This window comes from Conger conger, chromosome 1, assembly GCF_963514075.1.
Source record: "Conger conger chromosome 1, fConCon1.1, whole genome shotgun sequence".
Taxonomy (NCBI): Eukaryota; Metazoa; Chordata; class Actinopteri; order Anguilliformes; family Congridae; genus Conger; species Conger conger.
In genome coordinates this window covers 55,847,460-55,872,347 of record NC_083760.1, presented here as the reverse complement: position 1 = coordinate 55,872,347, position 24,888 = coordinate 55,847,460, and the positions used below count along the sequence as shown (strand labels likewise).

The 24,888-nt window shown below is 41.8% G+C and overlaps 1 protein-coding gene across 1 annotated transcript in view; it reads left to right on the top strand.

The window, feature by feature from the left end:
* The first annotated feature begins 2,942 nt into the window (after positions 1 to 2,942).
* The window catches only part of LOC133109309 (serine/threonine-protein kinase 3), a 78,726-nt gene continuing 56,780 nt past the window's right edge, over positions 2,943 to 24,888 (top strand). The window contains exons 1-6 of the mRNA XM_061218586.1: positions 2,943 to 3,098; positions 5,426 to 5,506; positions 6,806 to 6,934; positions 7,135 to 7,249; positions 17,353 to 17,517; positions 19,677 to 19,844. Of these exons, the coding sequence (XP_061074570.1) occupies positions 3,076 to 3,098; positions 5,426 to 5,506; positions 6,806 to 6,934; positions 7,135 to 7,249; positions 17,353 to 17,517; positions 19,677 to 19,844 (681 nt within the window). The 5' untranslated portion in view covers positions 2,943 to 3,075. The remainder of the gene's footprint in view (positions 3,099 to 5,425; positions 5,507 to 6,805; positions 6,935 to 7,134; positions 7,250 to 17,352; positions 17,518 to 19,676; positions 19,845 to 24,888) is intronic.

Below are 24,888 nucleotides of genomic sequence, written 5' to 3'. Positions count from 1 at the left end.
GTGCTTATGGACCACCCTCTTCAGTTTAGACACCAGACTTGATGGGATTTAAGTCTGAAGACTGAGATGGCCATTGCAAAACATGGACGTTGTATTCACTCATCAATCATTTATGTGTGGATTCTTTTGGAGTCCTTTTTGGAGTCAATGAGCCTCGTGCAATGTTTTCCTATTCTTACCATAAAACTCTCTTACTTTTTTTGTATGAAGGGCTCGTACGAGTGTATCATATCGGATTCAACAAACACACTCAACTTCAGAAAACTGTTCTAAATGATGATGTCTGTTATAAGTTATAAATTTAAAAGTTTTACTTTCTTTTTCCTCCTATGTTTCTGAAAACATTGCAGGCGCGAAATAAGCAATATAGTTGCTGAATCTTGATGGTATGGCCAAAACGTTAATTTCTTTTCTCCATAGCACTCAGAATTCCAATGATGTTCGGCAAGCAGATATTTTGTTTCATTTATTATGCTCAGTAAGGTATTTTATGGTTCTTTTTGAGACTTTGTGACCCCAAGCAACCAATCTCTTAAACTGTGATCCCTGGGTTCTATACAGCATCTCTCACTATCTTCCCCACAATGTGTGGGGACAGCATGCACTTGCATCCTGGCAAGGCTTTTTGGCTTTTCGCATGCTGATGGATGACAAAAGGATTTTGCATGCTTACCTCATTTTCATACTCCAGGATTACTTCTTATCTTGCTGGGAGGACAGGCTTCTGGAATGGCTGGATGCTGACTAAGTGCATCTGTATCTAGTTTCATGCTTTGTTTTTGTTTTTTTGTTGGAGCTACCTTTAATACAAATTAGCTGCTTACTATTCTACTTGCTGCGAGGACTGCCTGCTGTAAGGTTGGGAGCAGATATTGTGCTGTATTTATTGCACCTGTATTTTGTTTCATGCTTTATTTGTTCTTTTATTTTGTTTGTTCCTGTTTGAGCAAATGTTTTCATAAATAAAATCCACATTACTTTTGGACTGTTTCCCCAAACCTGCCACAGTTCATCCAGTAGTGGCACTGTCAGCCCCACCACAGACATCTTTAGGTTTAAGGGCATTGCTATCTCCACCACTATATATTTTTTCTCATCCATTGAGTGACTCCAAAACAGAATGTGCTGTTTAACTTGCCATGTGAAACTCAAGGTAGCATCACTGTTTGACACATCCTGTGCACTTTTTTTATGCTACACCAAGTTCAAACCCAAAGATTCATAGTTAGCTGGCATAGCAACGGTGAAACTGCAACTTGTGCTTTCAGGGGACAGGTGTTAATGTGTGCCCTCCATATCTGACAGAGGACATGGATGGGATTAGTCTATAATCACAATTCGGAATGACAAACATGTGGAAAGAGGAATTTAAAATCATGACTAAACATCATAAATAATGAAAAAAAAATGTTATAGACAGAGCTGCCAAGAAAATCACACCAGGCACATTCAGTTACTCAAACAATAATTTACATGTGCTCCAAATACGAGAGGAATAACCTACTAGAATCAGAAATGTCATACTCTCATACTTTGCAAAATATATATATTTTGGTGCCCATTTTGAGCAGGTCTTATGAGCAACATCCAAGCCAAATTCAGGAAGTACAGTCAGGGTAAGCAAAGCAGAGGCATGCATGAATAATGCATGTGCACCTGTGTAAAAAGCTGATGGAAAGACACAGACCTTCTCTGTCTTTTTGTGTATGTCCTATTCAGGTGCCTTAAAACACATACCTTGCTGGATGTTATTTGTACTTACATAAACAAGAAAAGTTTATACCATGCAGAAAATGTGCTGTGGGAATATACTTTAATGAACAATCATACAATATTAAAGAATTATTTTTTTCTGAATATTCACAAGGCATCTATTATGTCTCAGTTGACTGACCATATTAGGTTTACCAATGCAGTGAAAGGGTCAGCTGAACACATTCACATTTCATGCCTGATAAACCTTCCACATTTGATATGATGCACATGTGCTAGGGGAAGCTAAAGAAATGCTAAACAATTAAATGAAATGCTGAAAAGGGGGTGGGATTGCTGTCAAAATTGAGGCTAGGTGTGGCCTAACCTGGTCAATAGATTAAATGAAAATATATTACAGAATAATGATAAAGTGTAAAAGATTGTAGCCTATGTTGCTGCCTGCTACCCACTTGCACAAGCCACACAAATAATGCAGGAAGCCAATTAATGCACGATCACTAAATGGGTTGGTGTTTTTACATATTATGTTCTGCTATTGATATAATTACATCAGTAACCTCATATTCACTGTTCCATTTCAAATCCAATGTGCTGGCAAAAGAACACAAATTGTACCACTGTCCAAATACTTACGGACTGCACTGTATGTCTGAAAGTCTCATACGCATTTGTGTCAGTCCACATATGTGTCACAATTGGAACGCCTCAATTAGTCCAGCGAGCCGATCCACATATGAGGCTAGACAGCTCGATGTATCTGCGCAAGCGGGACGCAGATTTGATTCAGATGAATCCACATGGTTTTCGATGAGGAACAAATTAACCTAAATCAACTGCTGATGATGGAACAGCCAAAGATTAGTGTCTAAACATATTTCACTCTTCACACGTAAAAACAGAGCACTTTCAAACCAATGCCCAATTTCACCCAAGGCTAAAATAGTTCAAAACGGAAACATTACACGTGGAGCTAGGCTGAATACACTTCCTAGAGCATTTTCAAATCTGTTAGGGTCTCGACTACCAACGGGGGAACAACATTCTTTCCCACAATCCCACAACGACGCACATGTTTACTTCCTACAGGCGACAGTTCGGACAGCAGGCACTCATATTGACATCGGAAAAGACCACTGCAGAGGCTCCTGCTTCACATTTCTGTCCAACCAGGGAAAAGCTGTGCTGGGAGGTTCGTCCTTTTGGAGCAGCACGTTAGAAAGCGCCCTTTATTGACGTCACTGGATTGTCACAGAGAAGACAGCTGTAGAACTGAATATGAAACTTGATTAGTTAGCAAGCAATAGTATATCTTTCAAAATCTGATTCTTGGGGAATACCAGCGTTTCCGATTGTAGTAAAATGGAACAATCAGCACCAAAAAGGTTTGTGATTACGAATAGAATCTAATTTGTTTTCTAAATGCTTTAGTTCAACTTTGTTATCCCTTAAATGTTGTGTTGCTCATTGTAGGTATGGATTGCTTCCCTTGTCTCGCTTTTTGCGTTGGCTTATGCTTGCTCAGGCCGACATTGTAGGCCATGCCCGTAGAGAGGATTGCTTAAGACTGTAATTTGTATACATTTGAAAGCCTTTTAGCTATCCTGCTGCTAGGCTGCCGATAGCTAGTTTGTATCTTGATTGCGTTTCTCCGCCGTGTTTTAAATTGTTTCATCTGTAGTCTTATCTCTCTTGCCTCTGATTGGTTACTTTCTCGTGCGGCTACATTACCCCAGTTGAAATGTCGCGGTCAACTCATTTGTAACTGACCTGTAGTTGAACGCAGGAACAATAACATTTGCCAGACAGATGTTTAATAGTAATGTGACAATTAAACTCTTGTTGATGTAACCAACGTAGAATTTCGCTATGCACCATTCGTAGCGTAGGCCTACAACTAGTGCTTGTAAAAGAATTTTAAAAATGTACAATTGGAGGAATACTACTGTAGCTACTGTAAGCATATAAATGAACTGCGACGAATCCTTTAACATTATCATGAGTTAAATACCGACTGAAATGGGTGCATGAATATCGTAGCTCACATTAACTAGCCTATTTGATGCTTGCTTAGTCGCCACTATAATCAAAACTACGAATTGCTGCGTAGTTTTAAACAAACCACGGTCAGAACCAAAGCACTCGTTATAATGCAAGTAAAACGCCTTTGTTGAAGTAGAATGGTAATTGAAGTGCCTGTTTGTTTCAAGGCATTTGAACTCTTATTTAAAAAAAAAAAAACAAACAAACAAAAAAAAAAACTTTATTCTCTTTGTTGTAATTGTACTTTAGTTGAAAACCGCCACCCAAAGATCACCTTTCTGAAAGTCTTTCTCCGGTACATCGTTGTAGTGCTCCCATTTACTATTCTTGGGACATTTAAAGTATCTATGGTAGCCAACTGTTTCTGTAACCTAGATGAAATCTACAAAGTCCTCCAGTTGACATGGAGTAATTAGTATGTCAGATAAGAGGACCTTGTGAATTTTGATGAAATACTGTAGATGCGTATGCACTTTTAGCTGCAGGCCATTTACAGTCCAAGTATTTAGACCGTGGTACAATTTCTGTTCTTTTGGCTCTGTACTCCAGCTCCTTGGATTTGAAATGAATTTATGCCTATGCAGTTATAGTGCAGACTGGAACTTTTCTTTTCAGGGTATTTACATCCAAATCAGGCGATCTGTGTAGGAATCCCTTTTTATACATAGTGAAGTCTATAAGTATTTGGACAGTAGACAAATGTACAGTTTTTGTTCTTTTGGCTCTACCCGTTTATACATGCCCTGCCCATTTTAGGGTACGAAAAGTAATCGGACAGTTGTCTTCTCAGCTGCTTGTAATTAGACTGGTGTATCCAATCGCTTCCTTAGTGCAAGTATAAGATATTTCAGTATCTAGTCTTGATTCTAGGCTTTTGTTTTTTTTTGTTATTGGCATTTGTCGACATGAGGACCAAAGTTGTGCCAGTGATACTCCAGGAAGCCATTATGAGGCTGAGAAATTAGAAATAAATCAGTCAGGGGCATTGGCCAAACAATAGGCTTACCAAAATAAACAATTTTGAACATCATTAAGAAGAGAGCACTGGTGAGCTCAGTAATGGCAAGGGGATCGTAGGCCAAAGAAGACCTTTACAGTTCATGCCAAAATCATTGTCACCATAACGAAGAAAAAAAACTAAATCTATTAACCTGTCTGACAGACCAGAAACACTATTTAGGAAGCAGGCTTGGGTGTGTCGGTGACTACTGCAGAAGACAAATAGAAATACAGAGGCTGCACTGCAAAACTAGTAAGCTGCCAAAACAGGATTGCTAGGTAACAGTACCTTCAAAGTACCTTAAAGAGCCTGCAGAGTTCTGTAAAAAGGTATTTTGGACAGATAAGACCAAGATGACTTGCAACAGAGTGATGGCAAAAAGAAAGTATCTAGGCCAAAAGGAAGTGCCCAAGATCAAAATCATGGCGGTTGGGGGGTGGTACTGTATAGTTTAGGCATGCATAGCTGCCACCGGTGCTGGCTCACTTAGCTTCATTGATAATGGGATAACAGCAACAAAATTAATTGTGTACAGAAATATCTTCTCTGCAAAGTTCAATCAAATGCCTCAAAACTCATTTTACTGCTTCATCCCAGAGCAAGTCAGTGATTCCAAACAGATCTTTAATATCATTTTTGTTCATTAATAATGTCTCTCCATTTCAACAGCAAGTTGAAAAAGCTGAGTGAAGACAGCTTGACGAAGCAGCCAGAAGAAGTTTTTGATGTTCTGGAGAAACTTGGTGAAGGGTAAGTTTGGGTTGTTTTTTTCCCTGAACCCCATGTCCTCCACCCTGCGGCTTCTGTGAGGCTCCCGGTCTGCTGGAGTGTGCAGAGATGACATCTGACTGTGTTTACAGTAGATGCGTTCAGAAGTCCTAATTAACCATTGGCATAGGACAGTAATGACCTTGTATGTTTGTGTTTGTATCCCTGTGGGTGTGTAAGTCAGAATTGTCTACCAGAATTCACTTTCTTTTTCAAAACGGTGGTCAGTTTTCAAAGTTGTATGGTTTCCATGTGTGTTTGTGGCCTGTATGAGACTGTCGATTTGAGTATAATGGCCAAACCGTAGTGCCAAAAGATCAGAGAAGCACAATTCAGAGAATGTATATATTTTTTCTGAAGAACCCAAATGACGCATGTGCTATTCTCTTCTAAATGGGAGTGGCAAAATACATCATTGGACACATTTTATAAGAATCAAATACATTAGCTCTTTTACTTTTGTGTTTTTTTTTGCCTCCTTTGTGTTACATTTTAGCTTGTATCTCAACAAATGTGCCAGACTTTAATGAATCATTTTTTTACCGTCTACACCTCTCTGGTCACTGTGTGTTTTATAAGATTCAGCACCTTGCATGATTGAGTGCTGCACTTTTTATGATCTCATTACTTTGTCAAAGATGCATAAAAGCCCCATGATATTGTTCAGCAAATAAAACCCACAGTAAAGTATTTTCAACCCTCTTACTGGTCAGGAAATGGCTTCCTCCCCTTTTCTCTGTTGGGTCATCTGCTGTTGTCAACAGGCCAAGCTTGGACATTCTTGTCTTCTTTGTTGCCTCATCATAGTTCAGAGATCTCGAAAGGAGAGTAAATCTTCCACGTAACTACGGTTTCGGAAATCTTTTTGAATTCAAATCAAATGAGAACCAGATTCCTTTTTTTGAGGACAGCTATGGGCTCTATGAAAGAAATTAAACCCTTTTTTGGTATTTTTGGTTCCATTGAATGTACAGGACTAAATTGGACTTGGAATGGTGTACGTGCAACACAACCAATTAAACACTTTTCCCAGAAATATATTGGCAGATGCTTTCAGACTTTCAAAAGAACCTAAAATCTGTACCTCCAGCAAGATATATAAGACATATTTTGTTTTGCCCCTGCTGCCTTTTATAAGTCATTGGTTTCTGGAGTAGAAATGGCCATGCCTAAGGTACAATGAAAAGAATGGTGTTCTCAGACCATGCTTACTGCAGCAGGCTGGGTGTTGTCTTCGTGCCCTTTTGAAAAATACTGTTTCATGCTGTTGCTCGTATGCAGGTCCTATGGCAGTGTATACAAAGCCATACACAAGGAGTCTGGCCAGGTGGTGGCCATCAAACAGGTGCCTGTAGAGTCAGACCTCCAGGAGATCATCAAAGAGATATCCATCATGCAGCAGTGTGACAGGTATGAAGAAAAGCTATCATGACATAACATATTCATTCATATATACATCTATTCATATATCCCATCTCCAACATTGCCCTCAAATGTTTTTGCCAGGAATTTCCCCCTGCGTCCTAACTTTTTAATGCAATACTGCATATGTTCCCATGTCATTAAAAGTTGTGACATTCAGCATTTTGTTCTCTCCCTCATCTCCCAAGTCCCTACGTAGTGAAGTACTATGGCAGTTACTTCAAGAACACAGACCTGTGGATCGTGATGGAGTACTGTGGAGCTGGTTCCGTCTCTGACATCATCAGATTGCGCAATAAAACTGTGAGTGATGCCTGATTTAGTCCGTCATATTCATTGTAGTTCTGATTTTAATGGGGGGGGAGTCCAGTTTAAAAGCAGTTGCAAGCTGCAAGTTTCTCCTAAGCCATGTTTCTGTTTTGGCCAAGGTTAGAACAGACTAATTTCACATCAGTCCATTCACAACAAATACATTATATTCCATGTCAGCCATTGGCGTGAATAAATGATGTCCATTTTTGTTGATAACTGTTTATTGTCAGCAAGTGGGAGTGTTTTGAAGAATTGTAAATAAACGGTAAATAGTACAATAGTTAAGGTAAATATTAAAATGGTTTTACTTTTGACCCCACAACTATTTCTGTGGTCAACCAATGTAGATTGCTTTTGTTGGTCAATTTAGACCGTTCAAGTGTTTAGACTTCAAATACCACAGTACCTCCATGTACAGTGCACACAGTTACTTTTCACTATACCTTACATTTAGGAATGGGCAAAGCTATTCTGTGTGGGGATGGAGATGAGATGCATCTCCTAACTATCGTTGCTACATTTAGTCTTTTCGTACAGCATCTGTTATGAAGGATAAATTAAAAGACTGTTTTGCGGATAATCGGTTTTGCATGACGTAGTCGGACGGATGCCTTGAGGGTGAAGTTGTTCTGCATATGCTGAGGTGAAGGTCTCGCTATAAATGCAGCACTGGGTTTTGAGAGGCCTTGAGTTTTTGGTTCACTTGCTTTGGGCTCCCCAAGCAAATTAAGTTTCCAGAAGTCTCCGGTAGAGTGAATTGTGAATTTTTAAGGCACAAAGCCTTTTCCAATACGTTAATAGGCTACTGTCTAAGTAAGTTTGCTTTATTAAAACAACCTAAACATAAAAGATTTTACTAATTCGAAGTACGAGTAAACCCCTTGTAAACCCCAAATGAGTTATGCACCTGACAAACTGTTTGTAAAACAAAAATTTTAAAGGGCTAAAGTGTTTAGCACTTTAACATGGATCTGAAAAATTGCATCCCCTGCTTGGGTGGAGGTTTAATCCCTGCCATGACATCTTCAGAGCTGTCAGACCCTCTTTGCGTTCTCCCTGTCTGAAATATGGGAAACTAGGAGCTGGCACTTAGTAGAGTGCATGCCTCTGCAAACACTATGCAATTTTCAAGATATGCCAGTTCCACATGTCAGATATTCACCAAAAGTTAATATCGTTTTCCATGCCCTTCACATCAGGAGATGTGCACATTTTCCTGGCTGTAGCTCAAACAGGGTATGATGCGTGCCTATTTAAATTCTAGCCACTGTTAAACATTTTAGCTGGTTATAGCGCCATCATGTGGTTAATTATGGCTATATTTGTCTAATGCCCATTAACATAACCCCTGTCCAGCTCTTTTTGTGGCAGCAATTCAGCATTTAATGTGCAAAGGGACTGAAAGTAATACAAACTGAATAACCTGTAGCGCAACTGCCATCTTCTCCCTAGTACTTATCAGTAATAGAACAAGATATGCCAGATCAATCCCGGATGTTTGCCAAAGTTAATAAATTCCTCCATGCCGCATTACCAACTTGTTTCACATGAGGAGACGATGCACGAATCTATGCGTTTTCATGACTACCTCAAACAGGGCACGAGCTATGCCTTTTCCGATTCTTGCCACTGTTAAGCCTTTTAGCCGGTTGTTACACTGCCACATGGCCAATCGGCACTATGCTTGTTCAGGGGTCAGAAATGAGCTCTTCAACACCCCCGTTTGTCTGACTGGGCCAAGAATGCATGCAACAGTTTTATGCTGTTATATGATCTGTTCGGAAGTTATTTACCTGTGAGACTCAGTTAGGGTAATCAGTGTAAAAAGTTGAGCATTTTGTCCTTGCCCAATGAGCAAGCTTTCCTCAAAGTTTTGTGGTATTATATGAACCTGTTCAGAAGTCGCATACCTTTGTGTAAGAACTTAGAAGCCATGCCCACTGCCATGCCCTCTTTTGGTCAATTAGTGTGAAAGTATATTAGTTCCTCCCTGCCCCGTGCTCAAGCTTTCTGCAAAGTCTGTTCCTAACTTTTGGAGATGTCCTGCTAGCAGTCAGGTAGAAAGACAAGCAGATGGACAGATGCAATTGGGTGAAAACATCAGGGCAATAAAACTCATAATTAAATAAATCATGCCAATCGGGCATTAACATCATACATTGTTACAACCAACAACATTTCACTCTAACTGTAGCCACAGCCTAGATATTACATAGATATTAATGTGACATTAAGTAGCCTGTGCTGTACTTGGAACATTAAACATTTCAATAGATGCACAATTAAAGAAACAAAAAGGAAATGTCATAAGGTGGTATTGAGGGTTTTTGTTTCAGTGACTTCTCAATGTGCTTCCTTATCTGCTGTTGCTCCTGTGTGCATTTTCTCAGTTACTGTGGTTCTCAGCTGTTTTTTTGTGGAGAGGTTCTTGTATTGTTTTCTTCTTAATTTCATGGTAAAGCTCTTGTAACAACATGTCCTTTTCATACAAATGAGCACAGTTAAAGCTCTGTTCTATGTTTGGGCCATCTTCTGTAAGCATAGCCCTCACCTCATTGATGAAGGTAAAAGCATTTCATAGCAGTTGTTGATATGAGCTGCTACATCGCTTACATTCACCTCCTTTTTGGTCCTCAAATCCCATTGAATCTTCATGGTAGTCCAGGACTACTCTGTTGATTTGGTCCTGGACAGCACCGGGAACCTGAATCTCTCCATGCTCTCTGAACAAATGCTTCCAAACATCATTTATTGTGAACAGTGTGATATCATTCCGGTTCATTCCATCATTCTTTGTTTTATGATTTACGAAAGTCGAATGGAGGGTTTGTCTGCGGGGTCTGTCTCAGAGACCGGTTGTGCCTAGACCTGCTGTAAATAATGTTTGTTGAATGTAGCGATATGTAACTCCCTGATCCATGGCTAGGATCGGAATCGGTCTTTCCAGGACAGAATACATTGAGACAATAAAATTAATCTATCAGTGCAAAACAGCAATATAACATTGACAGTTTTTGGAACGGTTATCATAATGTCAAAATACCATACCGTTGCATCCCTAGTAGGGACTCTTGAAAAGGAACCATTTTTTAAAATAAAATCTAAAGGACATTTGCACAAATTGCCCTCTCTCAAGAGGAGCATAACGTCTCCAGATTCTGGCAGATTTGTCCCACATGGTTGTACAGTATGTAATAACGTGTAACGAAGGAGGCAGAGCTCTCCAATTAACCATGCTCTGCACATTACTTGTCCTGCCTCTCCACTTATTGGTAGAGTGACGGGAGTTGTGAAGTAACCACCCGTAACCCAGTCAAGCCTCCCCCTGTGAGCACTGCAGCTCCTGCAGGAAAGGGGAAATGGTAAACCTCTGTCTCCCAGGCACCTGTCTACCGGCCACGCTCAAGTGTTGTTAATAGGCTGACGAGAGGCATAAATAAAGTTACTGCTTTGTATTCGGAGATAAATCACCGCAGGCACAAAATGTCCTGGGCACTCAGTCAGAACTGACATTTTTAAAATCCCCAAGTTACCCTCTTTGGCCCTCGCTCCCCTCTGTCTGGTACCTCCAGCCTGGAGCCAGAGCTCTGACCAGGCACTGAGAGAGGCACTGAGAGAGGCATTAAGACGTCTGAAGGCAGTGGCCAGTTTGGGGCTGCTGCACATTGATTCCTGCCCCCTTCTTTCCAAGGCTTTTTCAACCAGCACCTGAACAAATATCCCTGCTGTAGGCTGCTTGGTTTGAAAAGACTTGTGTATAATTGCACGAAGTAGGCACAACGAATATGTCGTGTATGAGTACCTGAAACGCTGTACTGTAGAGTTGTTCATATTTCTCACAGTTTTAAAAACAACAGTTGTGGAGAGCTGTGCTACTCAACTCCATGTCTGGTGGGCCGCAGTGTCTTCTGACATTTGCTTTAACCGTTTACCTGTTAAAATAATTAGTGAAATCAGGTGGTGCAGCACCTGGAGTTGAGTAGTGCTGGTGTAGAGGGTGAGATAAGGGAGGATTTCAAAAAAAATCAAGGTACCAGTCAAGGGTACCAAAAACCTGTGCAAGCAGACCACTGAATCCACTGAGTTGCTGCAGATGGCCAGATTCTCTGCACTCGCAGGAGTGGATTGCAGGAAACGTGAGCTGAATGTGATGGCGTTAGCGCTCTGGAGGAGCGAGGGACCGGGGGTGAATGTCACGGCGTTGGCGGGGGAAAAGGATCAGCAGTGCTCCTCTCTGGCTCCCTGCCCCTGGCAGGAGTATGACTGCGCATTCCTGATTACAGGGTAGACATCTGTAAGGAATAAATGTGGAAATGGTATGACATTTTTCATAAGTAAAACACACCAAGCCATCCATATGATTGAACATAATTTCTTAAATTTTTTTTTCATGTTTTTCTCTTTCTTGTGCGCCAGATGTAGAAGAGCACACATACAGACAGGAAATGGCTTTCTACTTAAAGAATGAGAGCCGATCCTGACAGTGTTACAGGAAAAGGCCCTGCTCTGTGAGAGACCCCCAGGGACGCCCAGAGGAAGAAAGTCTCGAGCTGTGCTGATGGAGTTTTCTTCAGCCCTCTTGCTTCTCGAGTCACCTGATGGCTCTCTCGCAAATCTGTCTAGTCTAAACACATTTCATATCGAAACTCTTCGGAAATATTGGATGTTTGACTTGGAGTGCACCGTCCGAGTCAAAATGGAAATACCTTGGCTTTTTAGCCAAAATTCCGCTGCCGTCACCTCTTCTCTCCTGTTTTGTCTTTTTTTCCAGTGTCTCTTTGAACTGAAGTAGTACATGTAAATGGACTCTGGTGCTTGCTTGACAGCGTAATGTTCCAGCACTGAATGAATGGACTGACCAGAACCAGAACAGTGATGTTCTAGAAAAGCCACATGCACACAATGCAAACTGCACTGGAGGTCAGCACTCATTGCAGGACCTGAAAACTGTCTAATCATTGTCTGGTAACGACTCACTCTTGGTGAGTCTGAACTTTCTGACTTTTTTTTTTTTAGAAAGTGTTTTGTTTGCTTGTGACTCTAAAACCGGATGTGAGTGGCAAACGCCCGCTTCTGGAACTTTTATTTACGTTGAACTTGCAGACAGGAAATAATGCTTCATGAATGTTCTTTTGGTTTGAAAATGTATTGGGGTAGTTTAATAGAGTTTTAAGCTGTTTACAATTTGGGGGTGAGAGAGAAATTATTGGTGAAGTGAGGTTTTTGGCTGTCAGTCAGTTGGCAAACCAGGAGCTTCTCCTCAACAGTCTCAGGGAGGTCCAAATGACCTGTTTTACACCAACACTGTGCTCTCATAAAACGGGGGAAGTCAAGTCATGGCTTGGGTATTTGTTCAAAAAATATGGAGGAAGATTTCTGCATGCAAGCATCGTTACACATCATTTTATGGGTGCAGAAATCACTGAGAACTTCTGTTCTTAAGTGTTCTTAAGCACAGCTGTGAGAGGAGGATAACCGCTTATTCCTCATCTTGTGTATATTCATAATTATGGCTCTTAGGTGAAATTCTCCTTTGCTTCAGTTAATTTGTAGGCTGGAAAGGCTGATACTTAGTTTTATCCACATTACATTAGCATCAGGTACAGGTGCTCATAATTTGAGTACAATGAACCTGTCAGTTGAATTGAAATTTGAACTGTATAAGGCACTTTTATTGAGTGGCAGTTAAATGATTTTACTCCGACTGTCTATATTTAATCTAACAACATCATAAAAGAGATGTAATATTTCTGCCAATATGCTTTAGATTTGATGGTTCAAGTAAGAATCCCACGTGGCCTCTATTGATTCCACATATGGACGAGTAGCTGGAGTTGGTGGAAATGGGTTTTCTCAGCAAGGTTCTGTCTGTCATTATGTGCTGGGGATTCTAAGGAGCACAGAGTGGATTTGGGAGCCGTTAAAAAACACGATAAAACCTCCACTTCCACAATTTTTATATATCAAGATTTATAAATCTCCTCTAATTCTTATGGTAGATGTATTACTGGTTTCAATTGAGAAATTGATTGCTGGTTCCTTCTAACGGCTCACTTGATAATTGTAAATGAACTCATAAATAAGAGCTTACAGACTTTTACAGATTCTGGCACAGTAGACGTGGTAGTTCTGCCTGACCCCTCAGGGTCAATGCTAAACAGATTGAGGCTCAGACTGTAAGTGGTGCGAACAATGTCCTTGCACCGAAATCTCTGATGCATCACCGAGTCCTCTAAGGTAACCCTGAAAAGAGTTGGGAGTTTGCATTGCAGAATTCAACCCCTGCTTGAAACCCCTGCTTGAAACCCCCAGGGAAATGTTTGAACCGGACGACAATGGAATCGTTTCATCAAGGCTCGATTTTTGCAGGCAATGCGGTGAACCGGGTGGCTGGAAATATTTTTCCTACTCGTACCTAATTTGTGCTTTTATTTGTTGCTGTGTATTTTGGATGGGCAATGGCCGTGTTATTGTCGGAGGAAGTTGAAACAAGTGCTCCTCATTACTGCTGGCTGGTGGCACTAATTGGCGTCATCAAGCCTTACTGCTGGGCTTGTTTAGTTATCCAGCGGTGCAGCTTAAGGCTGGACCTCTCTTGCTGCCTGTCCTCCAGCTCAGTGTGTCGTATGAATGCCAGCTGTGGTGGGAACTAAGCATTGTGTAGCACTCCCTGGAGTTTTGGAGGGACGTTGAACCCTGCATTGTGGCGAAGCCCCATGAAGACATTTACCTTTCCCACCACTGAGCAAACAGGCAAGACTGACCTGAAACCTACCGTTTTAGAGCGACAAGCAATCTGACTGCCTTGTTCACTCTGTGTTGAATTGGTTTCAGGTTGGGGTCTAAAGAGCACCTAATCAGTAAGCACTTGACTTCACTATCTCAGTTTAAATATTTACCTAAAGTCTAATAAGCTTTGGGGGAAAAAAGGCATAGGCAGTTGAAAATTAAACTCAAGGAATGTGTTTGGTTGGATGTATAGTACAACCACATCATAAGTCAATACCAGGTATGTTTTAAATAATTGATTTTAGTCAAGTTGAAGAAAGGGTACACAATTGACTGGTTTTTTTTTTGTAAGCTTCTTTTGCATCCAGAAATTGATCAATGCTCAATGTTTTTATCTTACATGCCGAAACTACCTTTAAAATACCTTTGAGACGGATTCTACAAGGCTATACATGCCAACATAGTGGCTCAGCCTGGTCCTTATTGTGTAATCAAGGAATGCCTTAGCCTGGAATTTGTCATTATCTGTCCAGGCAAGAGTGGAATTCCTTCATTATGCCAGGGGACAGAAGGGTTAATGTCAGCCAGTGTTCTTTGGGTCCAATCCTCCCAGTGATGCACGTCAGCAGGCTTCCAGTTGTCATCAATCTGACATGTTCACCAATCAATGCTCACTCTCCTGAAGCACTGTGTGGCTTGTATAATTTTAAATTACCATTGGCACATGAGTCAGTGAGTCACACGTGTGTGCTTTAACTTTGGCTATCCTTTCATGGGTGTGGGTGGCACAAAAGTGGCTTGAGAGGCACAATCGATTTTTCCAGATTGTGGGGAAAAAATGGGAACTACATGTCCAAGAGGGTCAAATATCTCAATGGGGAGAACGATAGCTGGAAGAACTACGTTAATGCTATGACAGTTGTGTAACCCAGTTGAATAATGTCTGTGAACCTAGGGTAGTAGGTAGTGCAGTGTCAGGAGAGGTACAGAGATGCTACACTACCTCCCCACAAAAAAATGAACTTAAAAAGAACCAAAAAAAAAAACGGGAGCTTTAATGCTCATTTATTCCGACATTTTATGGGTGATGTCACTAACTCGTAAAAATGCATGGTTCTCCGTAGTATCGGCCTTTGTTTCTGTTTGAGAAAATAAACAAGCCAAAGTGCACGGTAAGAGGCCCTGTGGGCTGAGCTGCAGAAAGCTGGTGGAAGTGGGCTGTGGGGATCTGTAACAGCCAGGTGCTGCTACGCTCAGAACCCCGTTTTCCCGTTGGCCAGGCACAATCTCTCGTGTGCGCGGATCAAGGCCGTAAATATTGGGCCTGTGTGTGGAGAACCCCGATAGAAAGGAAAACAGCAACTGTTAATGATCCATGGGGACTGCTGCTTAACATGTGTGTCTTCTTTGGCCTGGGAAAACCAGAACTGGAGGCCTGAATTACTTTCATATCCTCCTCTTCTCTCTTCAGAAATGAAGTTTTTACTGACCGCATACTTATTTTTTTCTTACTCTTCTTTCAGCTTAAGCTATCATTTTATTTTAACCACTCCCTTCCTCCCTGCATTCCAGTATATTCTGGTGTTCCCTTGCGGTATTGTCTGTCACAGAGTAGTGTGTTCCTGCCATAGTCTAAAATGCACTGTACTGTAGTTGTCATGTACTGTGAGTCTGGCATCAGGTTACCTCAGGGCTTTGGATCGAACGACCAGTCCGTAATGGGAATGTTTGACCATGCAAACGCATACAGTAAATGGACCGTCTAGCCTTATTCACGGAAGTAACATTCTTCTACGCTCAGTCCCCCCCAAATCCAAGCTGTTCTCTGGCTTGGGCTTTTATTGGCTTTCTTGAGCCTTGCAGCACTTGGCTGGGCCTGGCTCTTCCCAGTACTTTCCTACTAATGAAGTGCACATTTTGCCAGAGTGCTTGGCTTGCCCCACACCTTGGCAGTCTCTTAATGGGAAATGTCCCACCCCACCAAACGCATTGAGTTTGCCACTCTCCAGTGAGTCATGTCCTGGACTGGACAGAGCTGTCGGGTCAGCAGAGGTTTGATCCGCTAACCCACGCTGTCCGTGTTCACACGGGGAATCTCGTGTTCAGCTGTTAGCCAGGTGTCCTATAAAAGGTCTGCGTCTTGAGGCTTGTACCCGGGGTGATTCCACTTTGGCCTTGATGAATTGAAGCACAATGGGTTTTCCAGCCATCTTCAAACCACTGAGGCACTCATTGCTCAGGATTGAAGGTGGAGGGGGTTGAATGATGCGATCCAAAAGACCGTCAGTTAGCTATAACAAAAGCCAACAATTCTGCTGCCTGCCCAGCCAGTTGAGTGGCCCTGGTCTATGTAAACAGTACACTGCAGGCATTGATATCCTGTTTGTTATTTAGATAAGAAGGCTCAATAGTCATTAGTTGCTACTGGGCGAGATAAAGAGTGGGTCACGAACTGCATGCTACAGAGTAGAGCATTGAGCTTGTTGTGCAGTGCCTAATGGCCACATCTTGCCCATTTATCAACTGTCCTGTGGACGCAGTTTAGCTGTGGACCAAACCATTTAGATGGATGTTTCTTTTAGAAAGCAGAGAGGGTAAAGGAGAATAGCTGAGAACGTGCCATGATAGCCCCAGCCTGTGTGGGGCAATTCATGTATGGCAGGGCTGCCCAACCCTGTTTCTGGAAATCTATCATCCTGTCGCTTTTCTTTTCAACCCTAATTCGGCACACCTGTTTCTCCTAATTGGTAGAAATAAGTTTGCCACTGAGCTCTCTAGCTGTTGAACGAGGTTTACTTTGTTCGGGTTGGAGTGAAAATCCCCAGGACTATAGATCTCCAGGTACAAGGTTGGCTAGCCCAAGGTATGTCTTGAGAGTTGGGCGCCCTACTGACTATGCCATATTGTACTTTTCACCCAGATGGTTTTATTTTGTTTGACATTTTTGGCACTGCATTGGGGAAAACGTAATGACTACTTTCAATTTGTCATACTTGCTGTATCAAATGTGTTTTCTTTCGAGGGTGTGGATGCATAAAGAATACATTCTGTTAAACTATTTGGCAGAGTGCTGTGTATTGGTTTGTGATGGCCTCTCATCTTTGAACCTCTATGACAAAGCAGTTTTTCTGTAATGGAGAATGTTGCATTCCTTGGGTCAGCTACATGCTTTTTAGCCTTGAAAAGACCTCTCCTACAGTCTGCCTCTGTAATTCACATGGGGCATTTGTCACTGGGAACCCATGACAAGCTGGAACTTAATGGAAAGAGTTTATGGAAAACAATGAGTTTCTTCAAGCTTGAGTATTTGACGGAGCTTCATTATTGACTAGGAAAAACCCCAACTCTGTGTTTGTTTTGCGCAGCTCACTGAGGACGAGATCGCCACGATCCTGAAGTCAACCCTGAAGGGCCTGGAGTATCTGCATTTTATGAGGAAAATCCACAGGGACATTAAAGCTGGGAACATCCTCCTGAACACAGAGGGTCATGCGAAACTGGCGGATTTCGGAGTGGCGGGACAACTGACGGTAAGTTTCCTATTAACAGGCACATGGATTCCACCGCTTTTGCCCAAAAATCCGGAGCCAATGAAATCCGCACAGTTAGGGTCTCCTAACCAATGCAAGTGTAAGTACGCAGATCCGGTCCAGTTTTGCATTAGGCCTGTGATGCCTGCAATATGGCATATGGCTAACTGTCTGTTAACGCTGAAAATGAATTATTGATTCTGTTTCTAATGACCGGTTTTAATAATATTTAAAAATGAAATGGAGGGATCTCTTTTCCAAGTCACCCTGAGGAACATTTGTTGGCGGAAATGAGGCTTTACTGAGTGATGTGTGGTCTGACAGAAGGGGAAAGTTTTTATTTTTTTAACCTTTTTCTCCCAATTTGGATTGCCCAATCTTATTCACCAGAGCTCATCGCCGCTATCGATTCAGGAGAGTGCCGACAAACGTGCTCTCCTGAAGCAGCTGCCACTTATTATCAAACCGCAGCTTACTAGTCCGGTTCTCACAGACATGAGTTGGAGGAAGTATAGTCATCAGCATCTGGGCCGGCGGACTTGCGAGTCGGTGGTGCACAATGCGGCAACGGGAGAGGCAACTGTGTTGTCCTGCTGTACTGCTGGCTGCAGTAGAAATAGGCATGGTCCAGATTCAATACCAGTCCATTGGGCCCATCCACACACTAGACAGTGCCTTAACAGGATAAGCCACCCAGCGGCACCCTTGTTTTTTTTTTTTGTCAAACTAACAGGCACGCCGAACTAGTGGATTTTTTGCATGCAGGCTTCACTTCTGCTGGCAGTAACTTCCTCAGTGCTTGTCAGGATTTCCACACAGCTGAAGATATGACAAAGCATCAGTTTCATTTTTGGGTTGATATGAACATTTTTCTCTAAAGATTTTTCTGTTTTTCTTTTTTTTTTGGAGGGGGGGGAGATTTTAAAGCACATCTCTTGTAATGGATCTGTCCTCAGTGTGCATATTATTCTCGTTTCCTTCATTCCAAATACACTTAAATTATATGGCTAGGAAAGAAAATCTGAAGCTACTCTTTTACGAAGCAGCTTGACCTCCTTGATCCCTGAGAGTTTGTGCTGGTTGCGGGGTGCTGCGTGTCCACCCAGTGCCTGGTCCTGGGTCCTCAAAGAACCGCTCCGGCCACACGTCGAGGGTCGTGGGGGCAGTTCCACGGCTTTTATAAACATGGAGCAAAACGGGGGTGAGGGGAGGGCAAAAACAAAGCAAACCCCAAATCTTCTGGGTCACATAGCGTTTGGTTTCCAGGCTTTCTCTAATCAGAGGGTAAGTGTGCCTCCAGGAGGAGGCTTGAGCCGAACAGCTGCAGTTACCCTGCAGGGTGGTCTGTGGTTTACGCAGCATAAGCTCCCCATTACTTACCTGGCTGCATTGTTTTACTTTTTGGACACTTAGCCATTTTGCTAAGCACTTGATGATTTAAAGTGGCCCATAAAAAAAACGGCGGGGACCATAGCCCCTTAGGAACCAGGGCTGGCCGCGCGACCGCATAGGGACTTTTCAATTTAGAGGGGCTGGAATATCTACAGTGTAGCACAATAAACCATTTCAGCCCTGAGTTTAACATAACATAGGAATCATTTAAAAGGGGGGAAAGAAAAAGGTTTTTGTTAGGTTGCAGCCAAAGGATCTGCAAAGCTAATCAAGGCTCTCAAGGCCGAAGTGACGGTGTTTAATGGCGATGGTTATGCATTTCACAGGTTTGGCGATGGAACGAGTTTTGTAATCCGTCCATTCTCGTTGCTCTTTACCATCTCCCGTTCTGTTTTTTGTGATCAGCTTTCCATCTGAAATTTTGCGCATATGTTGCGGAGGCAATGCATACAGAACAACAAATGTACCGCTCTTGCCCCCATCCCCCCCACCCTCCAGTTCCTCACACCACCTTACTGTCTGAAGAAACCTGCTAAACCATTTAAAAATTGGACAGTCAAACCATCACTCAAACTGTTTAGAAAGTTTGCTAGTCTAGCTCTTTGATACTCCAGGTCTCCAGTGCACTTTATTTGTCAATTTTGGCTCTCTCTCCCTCTCTCTCCATCTCCCTCCCTATTTTCTCTTTCTCTCTCTTGCTCCTCTCTCCTCTTTTCTCTCTGTCTCTCTCTCCCTCTCTTTTCTCTCTCTCTCTCTTTTCTTTGAAGGACACAATGGCCAAGCGAAACACAGTGATTGGAACCCCTTTCTGGATGGCCCCTGAAGTGATCCAGGAGATCGGGTACAACTGCGTGGCGGACATTTGGTCCCTGGGCATCACCTCCATAGAGATGGCTGAGGGGAAGCCCCCCTACGCAGACATCCATCCAATGAGGGTGAGTGTAATATCGCCCCCCCCCAGACCCATGCGTCCAGGTGGAGGTACAAGATTCAGTGCTGATGCCTCACAATTTTATAATTATCCTCCTTTGAGGATGAAAATGAACTCTGGATGGCCTACAAACATTCTCAAGCAATTGCGGAGACAAAAGACAAAGTAATTGACAAGAGAAAAATGTTCGCTCTTTGGCTACAAGGGGGTTATGAATACCATTGTAGAAGCCAGCAAGCAAAACTACATTAAGGCCTTGACAGTTCTCTCCCCAGTTGAACTAGCCAGGTAAAAATACATTCCTACACAGTCATTTGAGGTGAGACTTTCCTGTCTTTCTTGTCTTTATAATCAATGCAAACAGCCTGCAGAGTAATGAAAGAAATTGTCAACACCTTTTAAATATTTGTATTTATTATTCTAAAGAACTTGTTAATGGTATTTAGAAGAAGCCCTTTTCCAGAGAAACTTGCAATGTAACACAATAACATGATAGCTTTTATTGCATTAACAGGATGTAAAACAATGTAAAACACAAACGACTGTTTTGTTTCTCCGATTTTATGGCAGACTGAATGAGTCATATCTAATCATATTTGATGCATAGCAGATCGTTAATATACTACTAAAGATTTTCCTAAGTGTTGTGTCCCTTGGGGTTTAAGGTGCATTCAAATAATCTTGCATTGTTTTATGTCATTCTGTAGATTGAAAAACAATCCACAGTGAACCATGACCGCAGGCAAATGTACAAATTCTTGAAACAATTCTTGAAGTTAATGGCATTTCCACACCTTGTCCAGAGCCTGCATGTCATTAGTACCTTGCAGTGCGATCATCCAGCTTCATTAATTTTCCACGAGATGACTTGCCTATTATCACTGCAGCCATTGCATCACATACAATCATGCATTGTGCGAGTCTATTAATTACTTTTCCATTAATCACAATGGGAAAAATCTCAGCTATAGTAAGTGCATTGTTGCAGGAGAACTTTGGTTTGAGAGCTGTGTAAGTATAATGGGGTTTCAAAGTGGGGCCGCTTCATGTGGTTAAGATGGCTGCGCTGTGCAATTCTTGGCTCTTCTGTGGTAATGCTAGCTTACTGTTCTCGTATTCCCTCATGCCATCATTAAAATCCTGTGATGTGCGCTGTTTTTATTAAATCACATGGAATAAACATCCCGGTGAGTGTTTTTGATGAATACAGTTTACCGTTTTCTCTTTTCCATGCAACATCTTGCACTCAGCCTAATGTAAGTTAATTTTCCAAATCAACTGGAAAAAAAATTCTAATCAGAAACAGTGCCCTGGCACGACATCCACATTCCGGCAGTTGTTTTAAGTATGAGTGCGCTTTAATGTGGTGATTGCGTTGTTTAATTCTGAAATGCAGTCTCCAGAAAAAGCAACATGATTTTTTCGTTTGCAGAATTTTTGCGCTCCATCTGCGTTCATTTTCAGTTTATCAGGTTTACTTTTCAAAGGTGTCCTTATAAAATTGAAACACAGATGTTTTATAACCGAAGCAACTTTATGTTAACCGGTTGTAATATCTTTGTTTCTCAATGTTTCCCTTGAAACGCTCGTATGAAAAGGCGGTTGGAGTTTTCATAGTCCAGCCTGTAACTCAAGTGTTTGACTGTTTGATTGCTGGCCAGACCGTAATGTGGAAAAAGGTCCAGAGCTACCCGATCCTCCACAAAACTGTCAAGGCTGAGGCCCAAAGGCAATCGCGTAGTGAAGTCTTGCCCATTGGGGACCTTGGCAAAGTAAGTAAGCGCGCTAAGGAGAATGAAAGCCTCCGGGTTACCTGGGGGAGGTGTAATTCTTATCGACTAGCGTGAGGGGGGACCCTCCTGGAGTCTGATGGTGGTTGTGGTCTCGTGGTTCCTGGCTCTCTGGCTTGTCATGGGCAGGTTCCAGTACTCCCTCCGTCTCCCGCAGCGACATCCGAGCTCCTGGAGCTCCTGGAGCTGCTGGGGCAGGAGAGCGGGTGGCCACGGTCAGTAGGGTAACTGGGGAAACGTGGAAACTGGGAGCTTGGAGCCAAAATGGCAGTACCCCAACATGGCCCCCTCTACTCAAAGAGTTCACGCACTGCCGGTTGAATACAACCAGGGGCAACCCTTGTTCCTGCTTAACAAACCTTCAAAATTCTCAATTATCAGGACAAGATGTCATCACCAGGAATGCTAATTTGGAAATTTTTTTATGAACTTTTCTTTTGGTAGGTTAAAAGAAACCGAGGGAGGTCTTTTGAGTCTGTTGGCGTTTGTAGGGGCGCAGTGTGAACAGTCTTTACATTTATTTTTTTATTTCTGCTGAACATTATTTAGCAAATATGCTTGATTACTGAAGCAGAGAATTTTTATTTATATCTGCGCGTTGTCCACGGTCTGTTATGAAAAAATAAGGCATATATTTCACAATTGTCTTGTGCCTGTGAGTTATAAATAAGTTAATGTGCAACATTCTAAAACAACAAAATATGATGAATGATGATTAACATATATGATTTGATTCTATGCTTTCCTCAGATTCAGCTGTTCCTCTCCTTTACTATTGTGTGTTCTTGGGTTTCAGCCATTTTCACTCCAGTCAAACCAGTCTTGAGAGCGTGTTTGTTTGGCTCAGGCATCGTGGCACTAGCCCAAAAAGAGAGATTTATTTTCTTTAGTAATATACAGTACATGTGTGTGTATGCTGTATGCATGTATGTAGCATATAGGAATATTGTTCTTGTAGTCCTCCTCTTTTCTTTTTTTTTGCCACAGGCCCTGTTGGCTTGACTCAAAGGCAGTACGTTGGCAGTAGGTAGTTTCCTGGTCCGCTTACATTTTAATAGAAGTATTACATGACTTCCCTCTGCAAGATTTCAGAGGGGAGGAAATGGCAGATTGAATGTAAACAAGATTAGCCTCCCCATGTATGTGCTGCAGCCAGCTGCCGCTTTGCACTTGGCAGTAAATCCCTCCATCGCTGAGTCTGCAAGAGGGAGAGAGATAAAGAGCGAAAAACCCTTCACATGAGATGTCAGACTTTCTCTGACCAGGTATCAGAGGTTATTGCAGACAATCTTTAAAAAACATGAAAGTGGTGTTGTAATGTTTCTTTCTGCCTTCGGGTTTATCAGATAGACGCGACGTATGCAGATTTTCTTTCTCTGCATTTATTCTGCTATGTTTGTGGTATAATTGCATGTTGTATAAACTTTTTGACTGTAATTTTGTTTTTAAATCTTCATGAATTGACCTAACTTGAAATAATTTTTTTTATTCACTCGATATTGAAGCAGCAGCCTCTTCAAGTGCACTCGTGACCTGTAGTGTCATCACCTTGTTTACGCTCTGCATAAAAGAAAGACTCCTTCTTTTACCCCTCTCCTTCTCTCTCCTTATCCTTCTCTCTCAGCTTGTGGAGTCCTGTCCTGAAACTAAATATAGAAGATTTGTTGCTTTTTCATACTATGTTCCACTTGCCAAAATACACAGTCCATGCTTTCTTAACCTCGTGCGGTGATCTGTGTGTTTAGAGTGGAAGCACTGCTAGAGGCAAGGTCTTGTTCGACACGCTGGCTACTCTGTTCCCCGGCTAATGACATTGGGCTTGTGCTTAGGAAGCTGTGAAATCAGCAAGCCCCCCCCCCACCCTCATACACGTTTCACCCTACTGCACAGTTGCTGGAGGGCTGTGGTCCTGAATGTTTTGATTTGCCGTTAATATCCTGCCTCAATGGAATTAATTATCATTAATGGTGACAGGATTTTCCCCCCGGCGAGTTGATCAGTTTTAGTGACCAGTGTTGAAAAAACAAACAGAAAAGGTAGTAGTCAGAAACGTTAAATCTCTCTCGACTTCATCTATTATCTTTTCGTAATTGTATCTATGTTTCTATGTCTTTTATTCTTTGTTGGTACACCTAGAGACTGTATGCCTTCCAAGCCAAATTGGCTATTAAGTGTTGGAGACATAAGTAATTATTAGTGCCCTGAGAATTCTTCTGCAGTTAGCGTGCACATATTTCTACTGAGGGCTCAGTAGAGCCTCCATTTCGAGCCGGGAGTCAAACAATCATGCAGTTAATTGCAGCAATCATTTTATGTAATCATTGAGCTGTTTAATTAGGTGCATAAGGCAAATGAGAATGCTGATGTCCATTGGCACTTATGTTGGATTCAATCTGTGTAGTGTATTGGATAATTAGCCAATTAATTAAATCTAAACTGAGAACACAAAACATATTTTTTCATTGATGGTGGGAATTGTTGAAAAAGTAAAAACAGTCAATGATAAAAATGATGTGAAGGGGAAAATCTAAAACAAACTGGTTTAGGGGCAAATGCATAAAAGGGTCACATTTAAGTCATGGGAAATTTTCATTGCTGTAAAAGTACTTTATACTTATGCAATTTATATTGCTGGTTTGCTGCTGCTGCTTCTTTTTTACCACCTCATGTATTAACTCAGATTTTCGTATGACATGAAGATACCTTTAGTCTATGTTACTCTTTTGAACAGGGATAGTGTTTGGCCTTCTGTGTTAAACTGGGAAATATTTATTCAGCTGCATTATGTTGATACAAAGATGTTCTGGAACTTTCCTTAGTGTTTCCTTCCTGTTTGTAATTTTGATGTTCAGAGTGACAGTCCTCGTCAGAGGTTGGAATAGAATCTAGTGTAATGATTCCATGTCCGGACTGCTTTAGGGGCAAGAATCCTGACAGAAATTTGTGAGCTGGTTGACAGAACCATTTTCTTTTTACATTTGGTCTGAATTGTAATTTATAATTGCACTAAAGTACTGAAAAATGTGTAACTATGAAAAATGGCAACTTTTGTAAGTGTAGAAAAGTGTTTGGTTTGATATACTGTCTGTAGCCATTGCATTCACAGGCATAAAAAAGAGTCTGATTAAAAGAGTCATAACCGTAGATATTTCCCTAGAGAAAACCTGTAAAGGGTACGTTGTGACTGCAGTAGAACTCATTCTGTAGTCTTAACGCATGTATGCATGTACTGTTGTGTCATGAACAGTCCGGGAGGCC